At 37.0% G+C, this 15,319-nt stretch overlaps 1 protein-coding gene across 4 annotated transcripts in view; it reads left to right on the top strand.

The window, feature by feature from the left end:
• Positions 1 to 15,319, top strand: part of LOC111868236 (acetylcholine receptor subunit alpha-like) — a 143,626-nt gene that overhangs the window by 79,032 nt on the left and 49,275 nt on the right. For 2 of the 4 annotated variants that reach the window (XM_023858692.2, XM_023858691.2), the window contains exon 3: positions 3,375 to 3,555. The exons of 1 other annotated variant lie outside the window; for it this stretch is intronic. In XM_023858692.2, coding sequence (XP_023714460.1) covers positions 3,375 to 3,555 — 181 coding nt within the window. Of the gene's footprint in view, positions 1 to 3,374; positions 3,556 to 4,780; positions 4,962 to 15,319 lie in introns of all 4 variants that reach the window. One more of the 4 variants, XM_023858693.2, reaches the window with a different exon arrangement.

Genomic DNA, 15,319 nt, shown 5'->3' on the forward strand with positions numbered 1-15,319 from the left:
TATAGTCCGGCTTTCAGGCAGCACATCACAATATTTTTCCTTTAAATTTTCTCCCCGCTCCAAAAAATATATCGTAATTTTTCACGTTAAGTAACAGTCATACTATTTCCAGTATAATCCAAAAAGAATAATTCTTGAAAACGATTTAGGCTATTGATAACTTCCAGTACAAAAAAACGGTACAATTAATTTACTAGGATCACGCCTCAGAGATACGAAATAATACAACACCTTTCTTTTCTTCCTAATTGATCAGTATAGCGGTAAAATTGTAGATATGTTTTCTGTTAAACCACGAACACTTTTTTCAAATCCTTCACGCAGTCCTTTTTCACCTTTCATAATCATCTTCCCATCCTTCTTGGCTCTACATAACCTATGAAGCTGAAATAATGCCTTTGAGTGACAGTTCCATTATATGCTAACCGCCTGAAAATCCAGAACACGTTACACACTGCTGTCAGAGAAGTTGCCGCAAAACACGGGGACTTCAATACCAGAATTGTGAAGGGCCGTCGTTTGAAACATTACTCATTTCATGTAAGTTCTGAGGTTTTCACGGCGATGACTATGAAGAAAGTCNCTCCCAGAAGACGACTTTCTTCATTACTCATTTCAGTTTGATAAAAATTAAACTAATATTTGTGAGAGAATTTCTACTTCCATCTTCAGGGCGGAGGAATAAAACTAACCGACAAGTGGCATAAAGATTTACTACGCTTGCTGCTTGGCAGTGTTTCACCGCAATGATGAAATGAGTTCTCCTCAGAAAGGGGCCGGATGATTCTATATGCTACATAGCGTCAAGTCTCAAAAAGATATACTTTACATAGTCACGACTGGGAGAACCGTAAATTTCAAAAACCGATTATGCTGATATGTATTATTTTGTGACTGCATGAAAGACAGGGTTTCTCACCGTTCAAGTGACTAGACTGCCGTTGTAGCGGAAGCTACTAGAAATAGTGCCTAGTCTACTGTACTGAGCCTGGCCAGACAGAGGCCTTGTGTGTATTGTACATAGAAGTAGGAAGAAAGAGTAGATTTGTAATTACATATATGTAAATACTGACAATGGACTTACTAATACAGGCTATGACTGACAAATGACAGACCCGACCTCTCGTCAGAGAGGGCGCCCCAAATGTACACGACAGCACCTTTCATATAAAAAGAAACATCTGGCCATGAGCCCCAGCTGGGGCTCGACACCAAGACAGACAGATTGACCGACCATCAGTCGCAAAGTGACTTTGACTTTGACTTTGGCTTGAGGTTTTCTCATTTATCTGATAATAATGATAAAATTCTTAAGAAGAATGCCGTCTTCTACGATGTGGCGCCGTATAGATAGTGTAAACCGACATTTCGGAGGAATGTATCGCCTCCATTTTCAGGGTATAACAATCCGCGAGCGAGGAGCCAGGGTGAGCAGGTGGCTTCAGCTGATTCCTAGCTCGCGAATTTTTTACCCTACAGATAAAGACGATACGTCCCTCCGAAACGTCGGTTTACACATTATCTACACGGCGCCACATCCAAGAAGTCGGTATTCTTCATAGTCACTGCCGTGAAAACCTCAAAACTTACCAATTCAAGAGTTCTGTCTTCTGGGATATACCGCCATTAACTCCATTATAAATTAAAATGACGTTTCGGTTCCTTGTTCGGCTTATTTATTCTTCGACCCTTAAGATGGAGGCGGTATATTTTTTCCGAAACGTCTGTTGACTTAAAGCATTACACGACGGTACATTCCAAGAGATATAAGTCTTCATAAGAATTGCTATAAGAAACTCAAATATTGCATAAATTTCTGGTTTGGGAAATTTGTCAGATGGGAAAATAAAATCAGAATTACTTTGAACTAAGGAATTCTGCGTCTGTTGTCTCCAGTATTGCAGCCCCTTAACTCTGGTGACTAAATAATTTACTGTTTTATTTATTTAGGATTTATTTAATTATCTTGTCAATAGCCAAGATTATATAGTGCCAAAAAATGATGATTAATAGGCCGCGCCATAGCTCAAGCGGTTAGTCGCTGGCTTCCCACGGGGGCGGTCCGGGTTCGATCCCGGGTCTGGTCAAGTGGGATTTGTGGTGGACAAAGTGGCGCTGGGGCAGGTTTTCTCCGAGTACTTCAGTTTCCCCTGCCAATCTTCATTCCACCAGTTGCTCCACAATCACTCTCACCTATCATCTGGGGCTGGTACAATAGGCCAGAAGTGGCCCCAGTACAACAAAGAACCAAACACTGAGAACAATCCAAAAATAGTCAAGAAAAGTCTGTAAGTGACGGAAACAAGGGAATTTGTGAGCGCACAGCTTTCATAATACACGTGTATGTATGTATGTATTTATAGAGAGACGTGTGTAAGAGATTGTGTGATACTGCATAGGAATATGTGTAGAGAATTCTTTTAAAATGTATTAGATTTAATTATGCAACTATTGCTGATGTCTATAGTTTTAAGATTGGGCTACAAAATCAACCTGAGCATAGAACATGAATTCTCTACTTTTTGCATGCTTTCATATTAACAACCCTCATAAATCTGTGTTTCAATTTTTATTTAATTAGTTTAATTTGGCGTTCTGCTTTTGATAGAAACTTAAGACTTCATGAAATAAAAATTAATCTTAAGTGAAATTTCAACGGACCTTCGACACAAATCTATTTTAAGATATTATTTTAGTAAGTCCCTTTTTTTAATGGGGCACGCAGTAGCGTAGTTGATTGAGGCACTATGCTACAAGCCTGAAGGTCACAGGTTGATTCCCGATGATGTCGCTGGATTCTTCAATTAATCTAATCCTTCCAGCCGCGCTATGGCGCTGGGGTAGAGTCAGCCTCCAACAGAAGTGAGTACCAGGAATATTTCTGGTGGTAAAGGGCGCCCGGCGCGTAAGGCTGACAAATTCGTCTCCATTTGTGAGCTGATTTTGTAGAAAATGTGTGAGCATCGACGTCTCACAAGCCTATGGGCCTCCTTGGCCTATTACAGGGATATATTTGCTTTTCTTAACTCCTTATATTATCGGCACTTTCCCTTAACATTTGTTTACAGCATATTATATTTCATTTTTCGAATTTATCTCTAATAACCCCACGTAATCTTAGAATTTGCTATTCCTTTCCTTTAAATTAGTAGTCTTTTAGTTAATCTCTGACTTCCGTTCAGACGGTCCGCATAATTTTCCTCTTGACCTTCTTTGAAATTCTTCGTGGCTTACTAAATTGCCCTTTTAGTTACACCGAAGTTGATCTCAGGTTTCCCTTGGATTGATGTTGAGTGAACCCAGAGAGGTCACGTTCAAGTGGAACTCGTGTGTTCGGCCTCAGTCTGTGTGTTGTTGTTTTTCTCCACCCACAGCGCTGACGGCAACTTCGAGGTTACCCTGGCGACCAAGGCAACCATCTACCACCAAGGACTGGTGGAATGGAAGCCGCCGGCCATTTACAAGTCGTCTTGTGAGATAGACGTAGAGTATTTCCCCTTTGACGAGCAAACCTGCGTTTTGAAATTCGGTAGTTGGACCTATGACGGCTTCAAGGTAAGGGAGCGACACGGTGTGACGTCACCTCTCTCTGTTTGCTCCATCTTAGTTTTCTTTTCTTCTTTCACATTCATCTGTGAAGAGTTCGGTGTACGGACCTGCCAAGTCGCTAGAAGTCTCCGAAAGTATTCCACCCATCTCTGATTCCTTCGAAAGAAAATAAATTGTGCTGTATTGTATTAATGAGAACAAATATTTTAACTCTCAAAGGAATAAAAAAATTGTTTTCAATATTTTGCAAACATCTCAGATCCATTACTAAACAGTTCTAGAATAAAAGTGTTCTCCGGAGGGTTATTTTCGGGTCTTTCTTACATTCGACACCCTCCCTGTCGAACATAACCCCACTGCATAATCTTGCCAACTTTACGAAAATTTCATCAAAGAGATATCTCCTTTATGTTACTGTGAATAAAACAGATTGTCTTTTGTCAAGTAAACATGAATCTTCCATATTGTTCGGAAAGATCGTTACTGTGACTGATTTCGACCTAATGCTGGAATTCTTGAATAACAAAAATATGTAGCCTAATATATATATAAAAAAAAGGCCGTGTCACAGCTCAGGCGGTTAGTCGCTGGTTTCCCATTGCGGCTGCACAGGTTCGAGCCCGGTTCAGGTCGTGTGGAATTTGTGGTAGACAAAGTTGTACTGTGACAGTTTTCTTTCCAAGTGCTTCGGTATCCCCTATCAATTCTCATTCCACCGACTGCTCCAAGTTCATGATCTATCATCCGGTTCTGGTACAATATACCAATTAGTGTCCGACGTAACAAGTGGACTCAGTCCAGGTTATGAAATTTGAGTCTATTACTAATTAAATAGGTTTATGAATGTTTAGGCTATAATTATTCCATAAATAAATTAAGTGTAAAATATATTGAAATTGTTTCCCTAAAATTTTCCGATAACATCTCAGGTCCGCGCCCTGCGACTATGAATATGTTTGTAAGCCTTATTATTGCTACAGTGCATTATCGTCTCGTGCAGCATTGGCTTCACGCTTAGCAAGTTTGTCTGTCCGTCACTCTACCGGCTTGGCTGCTCCGTTTCACCAAACTTTTCTTTGACTAAACTAATATTGTGTTTGCTTCTTCCCCGTGACCCACACTTGTTTCTCCAGGCGCCAGCACTTCGTGCATCTTCGGCAATCTTCGGTCCCTCCTCCTGTTAGACGAATGATGCTGATGTGATGGTGGCTGATGGTATTGTTGCTTACAGCGCCGACGGCAGCTATGAAGTGACGATTAAAACGAAGGCTACCGTGTACTACAATGGCCTCGTGGTGTGGCAACCGCCAGCCGTGTATAAATCCTCGTGCGCAATCGATGTCGAATTTTTCCCATACGACGTACAGACGTGCGTTTTGAAGTTAGGAAGTTGGACCTATGACGGGTTTAAGGTGACGATCAAAAATTTTCTGAATGGCAAGACAAAAGATTCCAATAAATTACAAAGAAAAGCATCCACCCAAACATATCCGCCTGTTTGTTCGTTGACAGTGTTGGTAACAAAAAATAAAAGCATTTACCTCACTTTAAAAAGTGTTGAGGTATATTCAATGTCTCGATTAAACATGAGATTTAATAACAGGAGAACGTCTACAGACACATAGTGAGTGTTGTAAGTAAACAATTACTATCTGTTTGCAAATAACATTTCTTATGTAAGCAAATATTTATAAAGTTGGACGGTAACGTCTTTATTAAAAATGTGTCTGGATTTATATTATAATCAGAATTTTATAACAAATAAAATTCAACTATTCATTTAAATTTTGAGTGCGAAGTTTCTGCCCAGAGTTGAACATGGTAGAAGACTTAACATCTGTGCTCAGAATATCTGCAATTCATATTTGATATACAGCGTAATAAACAAAAACAAAACGAGGTAAATGTTTCTTTCTATCGTTACCAGCACTGTATTCGTTTATGAGAAACTTAGAAACAAATGTTGGTTTATCTCCCTGGTTTCTTCTTTGTATTTTACACGTGGGAAAGGTATAAAATTGGCCGGAAATAAACGTGTTTAAGAGACCGCGGCCTGGCGTTAGCACCAAATGTCAAAACCCCACTTAATATAACAGTTTCTAATAATTCCATAAACACACAGAAGAATTTCTAACTATAACGAATAATATGTAAGATCTGCGGTCGTCAGAAATTTAAATCTTCTAACATGAAAGTCTTGTGACAACAGTGACAATTAAACATTAAAGCTTCGTTGTAATAAAGCAAAATATAATTGGTATAAGTGTGAAAGCCTGGTCCTATGAAGAGCAATATAAAACCTTGGTAATAAATCTTATCCATTTTGTTACGTGCTTATAGTACATGCATGGAATAACACAAGACTCTTGCCTGTTGCATGGTTTGGTTTCCTTAACTTAGCCTGCTTCATGCTAGCTATACCGCCCACAAGAAATTATACAGGTAAATGTGCTATTGTGTTATACAGTATTTAAATAACACAAATCTATGATTATACTAATTGATTGGCTTTTAGTAACAGAATTATAAACCCTAGATCATATTTTCTTTCTGGCGCAGTATGCAATAAATGAAAAATGTACCTGATTTTAAGAACCTGAACAACTGGAACAATACAAAACAAGAACAACTACAAAGTTATACCTATGATCTAATAATTAGAAATATTTTGCATTTGATTAAAACACTAAATATAAAAAAAAACAACTTCGACAACCTGCTTTGAAAGGACTCTAAAGTAAATATCATCGGTTAAGAGATTCAACAAAAATACACAGAGACCCTTTATTTCCCTCAGTTATCTGTGGTGATCTGTCTATTTTCCTGGTGATTTCCGTTTACTTCTTAGTATTCCAAAATCATCTGAAGCCCTGAAAATATTTCTTCACATAAATGCATAAAACTTTACAGAACCTTGTACCCCGAAGTGTATTCAATAATGTATGAAAATAAAAGTCTTCGAAAGAAAAAGAATTCAGAATATCCTCCAATAATATCTGATATAGTGTATATGCCGCAGTTTAATTACGCCATACTACGATAACACAGCTTCGCCACAGACTTAGAGACTTGCATAAATTATAAAGTGCTTAAATGAAGAGTTGAAGGAGAATTTTATAAATAAATAAATAAATAAATAAAATAAGTCAAATGTTATGAAGAGATTAGTAAATTCAGTGTACAAAAAATGGAATTTTGACAGACTAGGTTTATGCAATGTGTTCAGAATATTTATCAACGAGGGATGTAATCACCAAAATTTTGCACGAGGAATCAACTCTTTACATCACTTTCCGTCACTACACAGACTATTAATATCTTACAGTACAACATCTGTCGTAATGAAAAAGCCTATGATCCCAGTTTAACAGGGCCAGAATGTATAGTTTCTTTAGCAGTTCCATAAAATGGATCAAATTGAACCAAGCTATATTTTGGTTTTCTACGTTGAAATGTAAGAATTGTGAAGAGATTTGAAGAAATAAAGGACAATTTTAGATATGTATAGAATTTAAAACTGGATACAACGGTAGTTTAACGAAATATATAAGCCAATGAATGTATTCAGGCACAAATATTTTAAAAATAGGTTATTTCTAACAATTCTCAGTGAAATTATATTGCAGCCTATATATCTCAACCAGTCACAGACTCTGAAATGTGGTGCCCTCTGAAGACGCTTGCAAATTAGATTGGAAGGAAATAACTCACTCACTACAGTAGGAGCGCATGTATAATTTATGAGACTGACTAACAAAAATACCTTCTTCTCAGATTACAGGCCCAAGTTCGTGTTTAAAATGACGTCAAGAATTTCTATTCAAATTAAGTTTATGCTCTTCGATTTGACTGCATATCTATGGGTCATACACTATTAAACGTGCCAGCCTTACTTTCTCATCTAATTTGAAATGTTTTCTTATTACATATATAAAATTAAATGTACATTATAATAATTCAAGATAATTCTGATACAAAATTATTTCTTCTACGTGTCTTAGTTACTTATGGATAACGAATACTGTACAAATTTTTCCTGAAAATATGATTGTGGGTTCAAGTTAAACAGATGTGTATCTCTACATAGGGTTTAGTACGTTAAAAAAAATCAATCTTTTTATGATCTTTAAGTACGATTTACCATGGGAGCATATTTTGTTGAAAATAATGCAAGTAACCTTCCTTTCATGGTAAGTAAGAAGAAATAATACCTCACGCTTACCAACTTACATTTTAATGCTTGCGTCATTGTACTAAAATTTACTTTATGTTTCATTTATAATTCTAAATTTTCTGTATTAAAAGTACAATTTATAAAGCATGAAACCTTTGTGTTATGGTTACAGACCTCTTAAATATATTTGAATTCAATATTAACCAGTAAGTCATAGTGATTTTTAATACAAGTAACTGAAGGGAGAAAACGTTCTCATTAATTTTAATATTACAAATTATATGAATGATGCTGATATAAAAGTTTTTTTTTATGTATATGAATATGTGTTTTATTAAATGTTACATTCATAAGTGGCACAGTACCTAACGTTTGATATCAACCTTTTGAAATGGACGCATTTTCATAGAAGCATTTTAAATATTTAAGGCTAGAAACAAAGAGAAATAATGATCATTTTAAACAAGAGTTTAATACTCCGGGTAAAAGCATTTTGTCAGTAAAAGTAATTATCCACCTAAGATTATTAGAAATGGAAGAGAATTATAATGCAATCTGCTGAATTTGAGGAACTTTTCGCTTTGTGGTGTAAAATCCTTTCAAATTAGCTAATTAAAACTGATGCTTCCCGCCATTAAGCAAATAATTGGTGGGGTTTCATTAAAAAAAACAAGAAGGGTAAACTTTGATGGCAACCTAGTGCGTTTTTGGTAACATTATCAAAGAAACGTCAGAAATTAAATTTTAAATATAATTGAAATTAGTGAAGTACGTATCCACGAGTAAATGCTAAAGGGTTCTGACGATGGTGTATAACACAAGGAATTACTGGGTTTTGGGGCTTTGTCCATCGTCCGGTATTCTAAATGGCACTAAACAACACAACTTTTTGGAAACTTGATCTGTTTTCTTCTTCAGGTGAGATGGTAGGAAACACCTGCACTGTTAGGTTCCTTAGGATGAGCTAGGTCCAGTGATTTAGGGTAGCTGTTTCTAACGAAACCAACAGAGTAGGTGTCTCTCACCTCCTCACCTGAGAACGGAAACAGATCCAGCTTCCGAAACGTTGTGTTCTTTAGAATACCGGATGATGGGTGAATACCAAAAACCCAGCAAATCTTAGTGATATACCAGCTGTTATACATATGGAGAAAGTCTTGCATATTGAATTCAATTCCCATAATACTAAAAACTGCAGATGACATTTGAGCTACAAAACAAGTATATGTAAAGCTTTCATGTAATAAACAGCACAATTCCCAGACCAGGAAAGAAAATGCAGGTAACACTACTGAAGACTCAGAACCAATGCAAGAACAATAATGAATATTTATATAAAGAATATTTAAAAGACGTAAAAATTATTAATATGCTTCTTATGAATGTGTTTAAAATTATCCCAACTGCCACGGTAAATGTATTAATATATTTCTTTATCTTGCAAGGTTCTCTTCAGTCACATAATATTATCCCTTAATCCTATAAATTCTGGTGTTTGTGGTGCTTGATTTCGCCATGGCTGTTTTAGTTTGTCTAGGAAGTTCGATTGGGCAGTGTGCTCACAATTGCTTCCTTGAAGCTACTATAGAAGTTTAAGCTACCTACAAACGGGAGAATATTTTGCAGTTTTTGTAGTTTGTGGAGAACTCTGTATTTCTATCCTTTGCCATTGGCTGGTCCGAATTGTCGCTTCTATAGGTTATAACCGATTTTTTTGAAAATATTTTCTAGACATCTTTAGTTAAGAGGATCCTATACTCCTTTGACAATAGTGTAGTTCCTGTAAGGGTTGTTATTTATAATTGTTTTCGTTATTTTTTCATCCGATATTTTAATATATATTTATGCGTAATTTTAAAAACACATTTTTCCTCTTACTGATTTAATTTTTTATGTAAGAGCTGTAGTTTTTTAAAGATTTTTTTTTGCATAAGAACCAATTTTATAGAGTTTTTGCGTCTTTTTTACAATAATATACGTTTTTATATTTTTATAAGACATGGTACTTGAAATCGTATTCATACATTTGTCTTTTTTCGTAAAGTCTGGTGATGTTTTTGAATACGATAATTTTATACCTTTTCCATGACGGATCAGGGAGGTCTCCTATTGGCAGTGTGTTGATGTTAGTGACGTCGGTGGTCATGACGTTCGCTGGGAACCTGGGAGCGTGTGTCACATGACTGAGATTCTAAACAACCGTACAACATATGTAGAAATCCTCTTATGAAAGATTCTGAACATTCAGTAGCACCATGACAGTGCTTCCAGCTCATGGCCACCGTGTCGACAATATTAGAGAAGTTCTCTTGTGGCTGTTTGTGTGTGCTTGCGCTGTGTGCCCAGAACTTGCCGCTCCATGTATTGGTGTCGTGTGGCATGTTGGCACAGTTGTTAATATTTATCATATTTAATTTGCTAGTTCAACAACCGAAACAGATATGTTATTTGCAAAGCGAATACAGTGACGAGGAACAGGAAAGAAAAGGAAATTCTAAAAGGCTCTGACGATAGTGTATTACACTCAGAATTACTGGGTTTTTGGACTTTGTCCCTCGTCCGGTATTCTAGGAACTAGAAAACACAACGTTTTGGAATCTGGATCTTCTTCCTTTCTCAGGTGAGGGGGGGATAACCTGCTGGATCAGTCTAGTGTTGGAGGTTAGTTCTTTCTAAGGGACCCAGCTAAGTAGGTACCTTCCTCATCTAAGGACGGACACAGAAGCATTTTCCGAAACGTCGTGTTTTCTAGTCTCTAGAATACCGGACGAAGGACAAAGTCCAAAAGCCTAGTAACTGTGAGGAAAGAAAAGTATTCGCTTTATGAAAATTTTTGAATTTCCATACAACCCACGAAACATTACGAACGATTTGAACAAGATGCGATATGACCCTACGAACACGTCTTTTGACCACTAAAATGAAAAAATTATACTTAATATGGAATTAGAAAAATATTAAACCGGTTACATTGTCTATTCCCTGTTATTAACTAGGTCACAAAGATCGTTTTAAATGACTTAATAATGGATAATATAAGCATATTTGTGTGAAGAAATGACAGAAACGCTATATATGTAAGCATATGAAGCAATGGGCCTCACGTTCCATAGTGTCTATGAGAAAATTGCAAACTATATGCAAATTATATGCTAGAAGCAGCTTCAGTGAAGTGATATATAATTCGTAATGAAATGCACAGAGTCTCTTTTCCCCTAGGCCTTAGTGTGTTGTGTATAAACGTTATGACAATTCAGGTACATTTCCTTACCAGGTCTCTGTAAATACGTTGAAAATTATTAAATAGCCATTATTTCAGCATCTGAGATCTCAATAAATTCTTGCTAGTTCTTCATGATAGACTTTATCTATACGCAGAAGGACTGCGGTAAAATTATTATTCATCATGTGAAACTTTAAATAAAATTTGTAGTTCTGATTTTTATGATATCAATCTTTATAGAATCTAGAATTAACTATAGTGAGAAATGTAGTAATATTTATACTAGAAAATATTAGGCGTGAAAAATACATGGTCCTCTATGCTAAAGTATGGGATTAAACCTAAGTAATATTTGCCAACGTGTTGAAATCAAATATAATAATTCAGAGAATATGAAGTCAAAATATTTAAAACGTGTTTCAGAAAGAAGAGAAATTTGATTTCCCTCTTACTTGAACTTTCCTTTATGACGTACTGTAGTTACGATATTCTGAGAAAAAGAGAGCTGTGATACACGTTTGTTTCCTTCAACTGTCTAACCACGAGACATATATAAACCTTTGCTGAAACATAAAACTCTCTACCGCAGAGTACGTACGGTTCTAGAGCACAACGGCAGTTCCAATTCCTTTCAGAATCCGTCAATATATTTGATGTTTCTCGCGTTCTATATTTCATCTTCGTAATTTTACTTTATGTCGCTAGAGGCACTGCAGTACCAAGGAAGCTGAAGTTTGCTGCCAGTTTCGCGTTGCTATATATTCGCGAAAACCCTTGCTACAAGAGGATCTAATATTGAGCCCTCGATTTAGAACATTTAACACTGAAACCACGTTGAAATACAACGGGGAAAATGTAAGAGTTTCAGTGAATAACCTTTTTAATTTAAAAAAAAAACGTTCCTGTATTATTCAACTTTGAATTATTTGTTCTATTTAAAAAAAGTAAATTGATTGAACGAAAGTTTAAAATATTCTTTTATTGTATAGACAGATTTTAAGTATAAACTTAAAAATAATAAAAATAAATATGTTTTATTTAGGAACTTGCTCTATCTAAATAGTTAGAAATCGACTGTTTGAGGATATTCCTTCCCATTATGTAGAAATCATTTCCGGCTTAAGAAATTTACGAGTAATCATGAGACCACACGATACAGGAACGTGTGAATATACGTATCTGTTTGAATACAAAGGCATCCAAGGACCCGAGTACTCAGGACTTCCACCCATGTGGAGTATTCTACATCTGAGTAAATGTCCTGGCATCCTTCATATTAATTTTTGTGTTATATCTGAGCTTACGTTCTTTGACTTCTGCTATATTGTAAAATCCAAAGGGAACTCGTTTCCTTCTTTGCTGCGTCCAGGATTCCATAGGAATACAACCTGTATTGTGGCAGATGACTCATTAAGCAGGCTATCAAACATCGCTATCGAATATATGTTAGTTCTGCTGAATTCAGGATGTCCCGGGTTCGATTCTCGGCCTGGGACCTATCGCCTTTCATAGTTTTGCCCCGGTGCTCCAAACAAGTTCAAGGATAGTGAATTCAGAAAGTTAAGGCTATTTCTTCTTTACGAATTCGTCATTTACATTCATCGTATCGTTTGAAGTTATGCAGTCAAAGTTGCTGAAGAAGTGTCGTTAAACAAAACAAAAATCAATAATTCAGTAAATATAAACAACAGGATCGAAAGCTAAAATTAAACTTAAGAGTAGCATAGTCTGGCTTGTAACGCTGTATACTCTGGTAGAAATTTTATCGGATGTTTCGAAGAAACGTCATGTATCGATCTTCAAAATTGAAGAGTATGAAATTCAAGCGAGCAGAAAGTAAAATATACTTCCCTCATGGCTTTTATTGCATTCTTGCTTAGCCTATTCTTTAACCCTGAAGATGGAGGCAATTCGTTCCTTCGAAATGTCGGTGGTCTTCTATTGTAATCTTCTGAGTTGTCACCACAAATACAAGGTAGAAGCTTTTCTAAATTATCTTGGGACAGCCTTTTTTGCCCCACAACTACCCTGAAGCCATCCCTTCAGCCCCTTAGCGACTAACGGCTTGTAACTCATGAGTACCTCTGTAAATTTAAATAAAAAATTAGTTACGTGCCAGTCTATGTTATATTCAAGCTTCAATTTATGAATGACTTTTTTCGCTTATCGGATTTCAGGAATCGGCCATAAAATTGTTTCTTTTTTTAATTTTCCGGATTAAAAACGTAGAAATATTCGTAGAACTCTCTTCTTTAATGCGTCGCTGTGTAACCCGACAGATGTTAATCTACATTTCAGAGGAAATTACAGATTCCGTCCAATGAGAACTTCAAATCCAAGAAGCAGAAATGTACTTAACTTTGGTGTTACTATCGCTTATAATCGGTTGTTCGTGGCTGTCAACGACGAATACAAACTTTATTTGTCATCACCACCAATAAATATTTGATTCAGAAAAATGTTCACATAAATGCCAATATTTATTAAATTTGTCATCTGTTCGAGCGATCCATCTTAAAATAGCATTCAGTACAATAATCTTGTCAGAGTCAGAGTTAGTCTATGACTGGCGGATTGTCGTCAATCAATTCGTCTTGGCGACAAGCCCCTTGAGACTCACGACCAGTACTTCTATTTTCCAACTGAACACTTGCTGTTAAATTCCTTATGTAATATCCTCTCTGACCAGAGGACGGGTCTGTTTTTCCAAATTGCTGCTGGTTCACGTCAGCGCAGTCGTTCTCATATCCAAGCTCCGCGGGACCACATTTTACTCTCTCAGACTAGAAATTCCTCCAACCTGGAAGGCCAGGCCCCCCTAATTATGTGCCGCAGGAACAGGGTGGCCCGGTTATACGCCCAGGCACTGGGTTTCCTCTTCGTCTCCTTCTACGACTCGCAGTGTTACGATGAAGACATTCGACCTCGCCTCCGCACGGGTGAAAATAACCTAACTTTTCGGATTAAATTATTTAATGTTACATATAAAAGTGTATTATTCCGGGGGTGAACGGGCTGAAAGAGGTGTGGCAATAGTGGTGCATAAAAGTGTAGTGAGGAGTGTTGTTAAGAAGATTGCTTGTAATGACAGAATTATTGCTCTGAAGTTAAAGGCAGAACCGGTAGATATACTGATTATACAAGTGTACATGCCAACATCAGAGTATGAAGACGATGAAGTGGAAAAAGTGTATGACACAATTGAAGAAATTCTTCAGGAAGATGGAAGAGGAGACACAAACAGCATCATATTGGGAGACTGGAACAGCATTGTTGGAGATGAACCATATCAGAATATTGTTGGATCACATGGACTAGGAAGACGGAATCACAGAGGTCAAATGCTTATTGACTTTTGTGAACGAAATGGATTGATTGTTACCAACACTTGGTTCAAGAAGCCAAAGAGAAGAATTTACACATGGAAGGCACCTGGGGATTGGAAGAGGCATCAGCTGGACTACATCCTTGTGAAACATCGATTCAGAAACAGTGTGAAGGATGTGAAGACGCTTCCTGGGGCAGACATTGACTCTGACCACAACTTGCTGGTTGCCAAGTTCCGAACCAGGTTGAAGAAAATTATAGGATTTCGAAAGCGCAGACCCAGATGGGATTTGGAGAAGTTATATGCTCAAAGACAAAGCGTGCAAGAGACTCTAGAAGAGAAACTCGGTGCAATTGAAGGTGAAAGCGGAAATGCTGAAGCGCAGTGGAACGATATAAAAGAATGCATGTTAGATACTATCAGTGATTTGGTAGGTAAAGTTGAGAAGATAGCAAGAAAACCATGGGTTACACAGGAGATGATGAGTAAAATGGAGGAGCGAAGGAAATGGAAGAATGTCAACAATGAAGAAGGCAGGAGGAAATACAGGAGACTGAGGAATGAATTGAAAAGAGCCACGGACAGGGCCAAAAAGGAATATCTTGAGAAGATATGTAATGAGATTATGGAATTTCAAAGAACAGGCCGTTATGATTTGATGTACATGAAGACAAAAGAACTAGGATGGAAAGAGAATCATGGGATTCAAAATGTTGGCATCGAAGACTCCCAGGGGAATAGAATAGTAGATCAGAGGCAAGTGCTGAAAATTTGGGAAAATTATATTTCAGAACTATATGATCGACCTAATCGGCCAGAAACCTTAGAAGTTGAACCGGAAGAAGAAGTAGATACAGACGAGAAAGGACCATATATTTTACAAAGTGAGGTGGAAAAAGCTATCAAGGAAATGAGGAAGGGAAAGGCTACAGGAGATGATGATGTACCTGGAGATGTGCTCAAGTTACTGGGAGAAGGTGGTTTGAAAACACTGACAAAACTAATGAACACCATATATGAAAGTGGAGAGTGGCCCAAGGACTTT

The sequence above is a fragment of the Cryptotermes secundus genome, unplaced genomic scaffold (genome assembly GCF_002891405.2).
Source record: "Cryptotermes secundus unplaced genomic scaffold, Csec_1.0 scaffold364, whole genome shotgun sequence".
NCBI classification, from domain to species: domain Eukaryota; kingdom Metazoa; phylum Arthropoda; class Insecta; order Blattodea; family Kalotermitidae; genus Cryptotermes; species Cryptotermes secundus.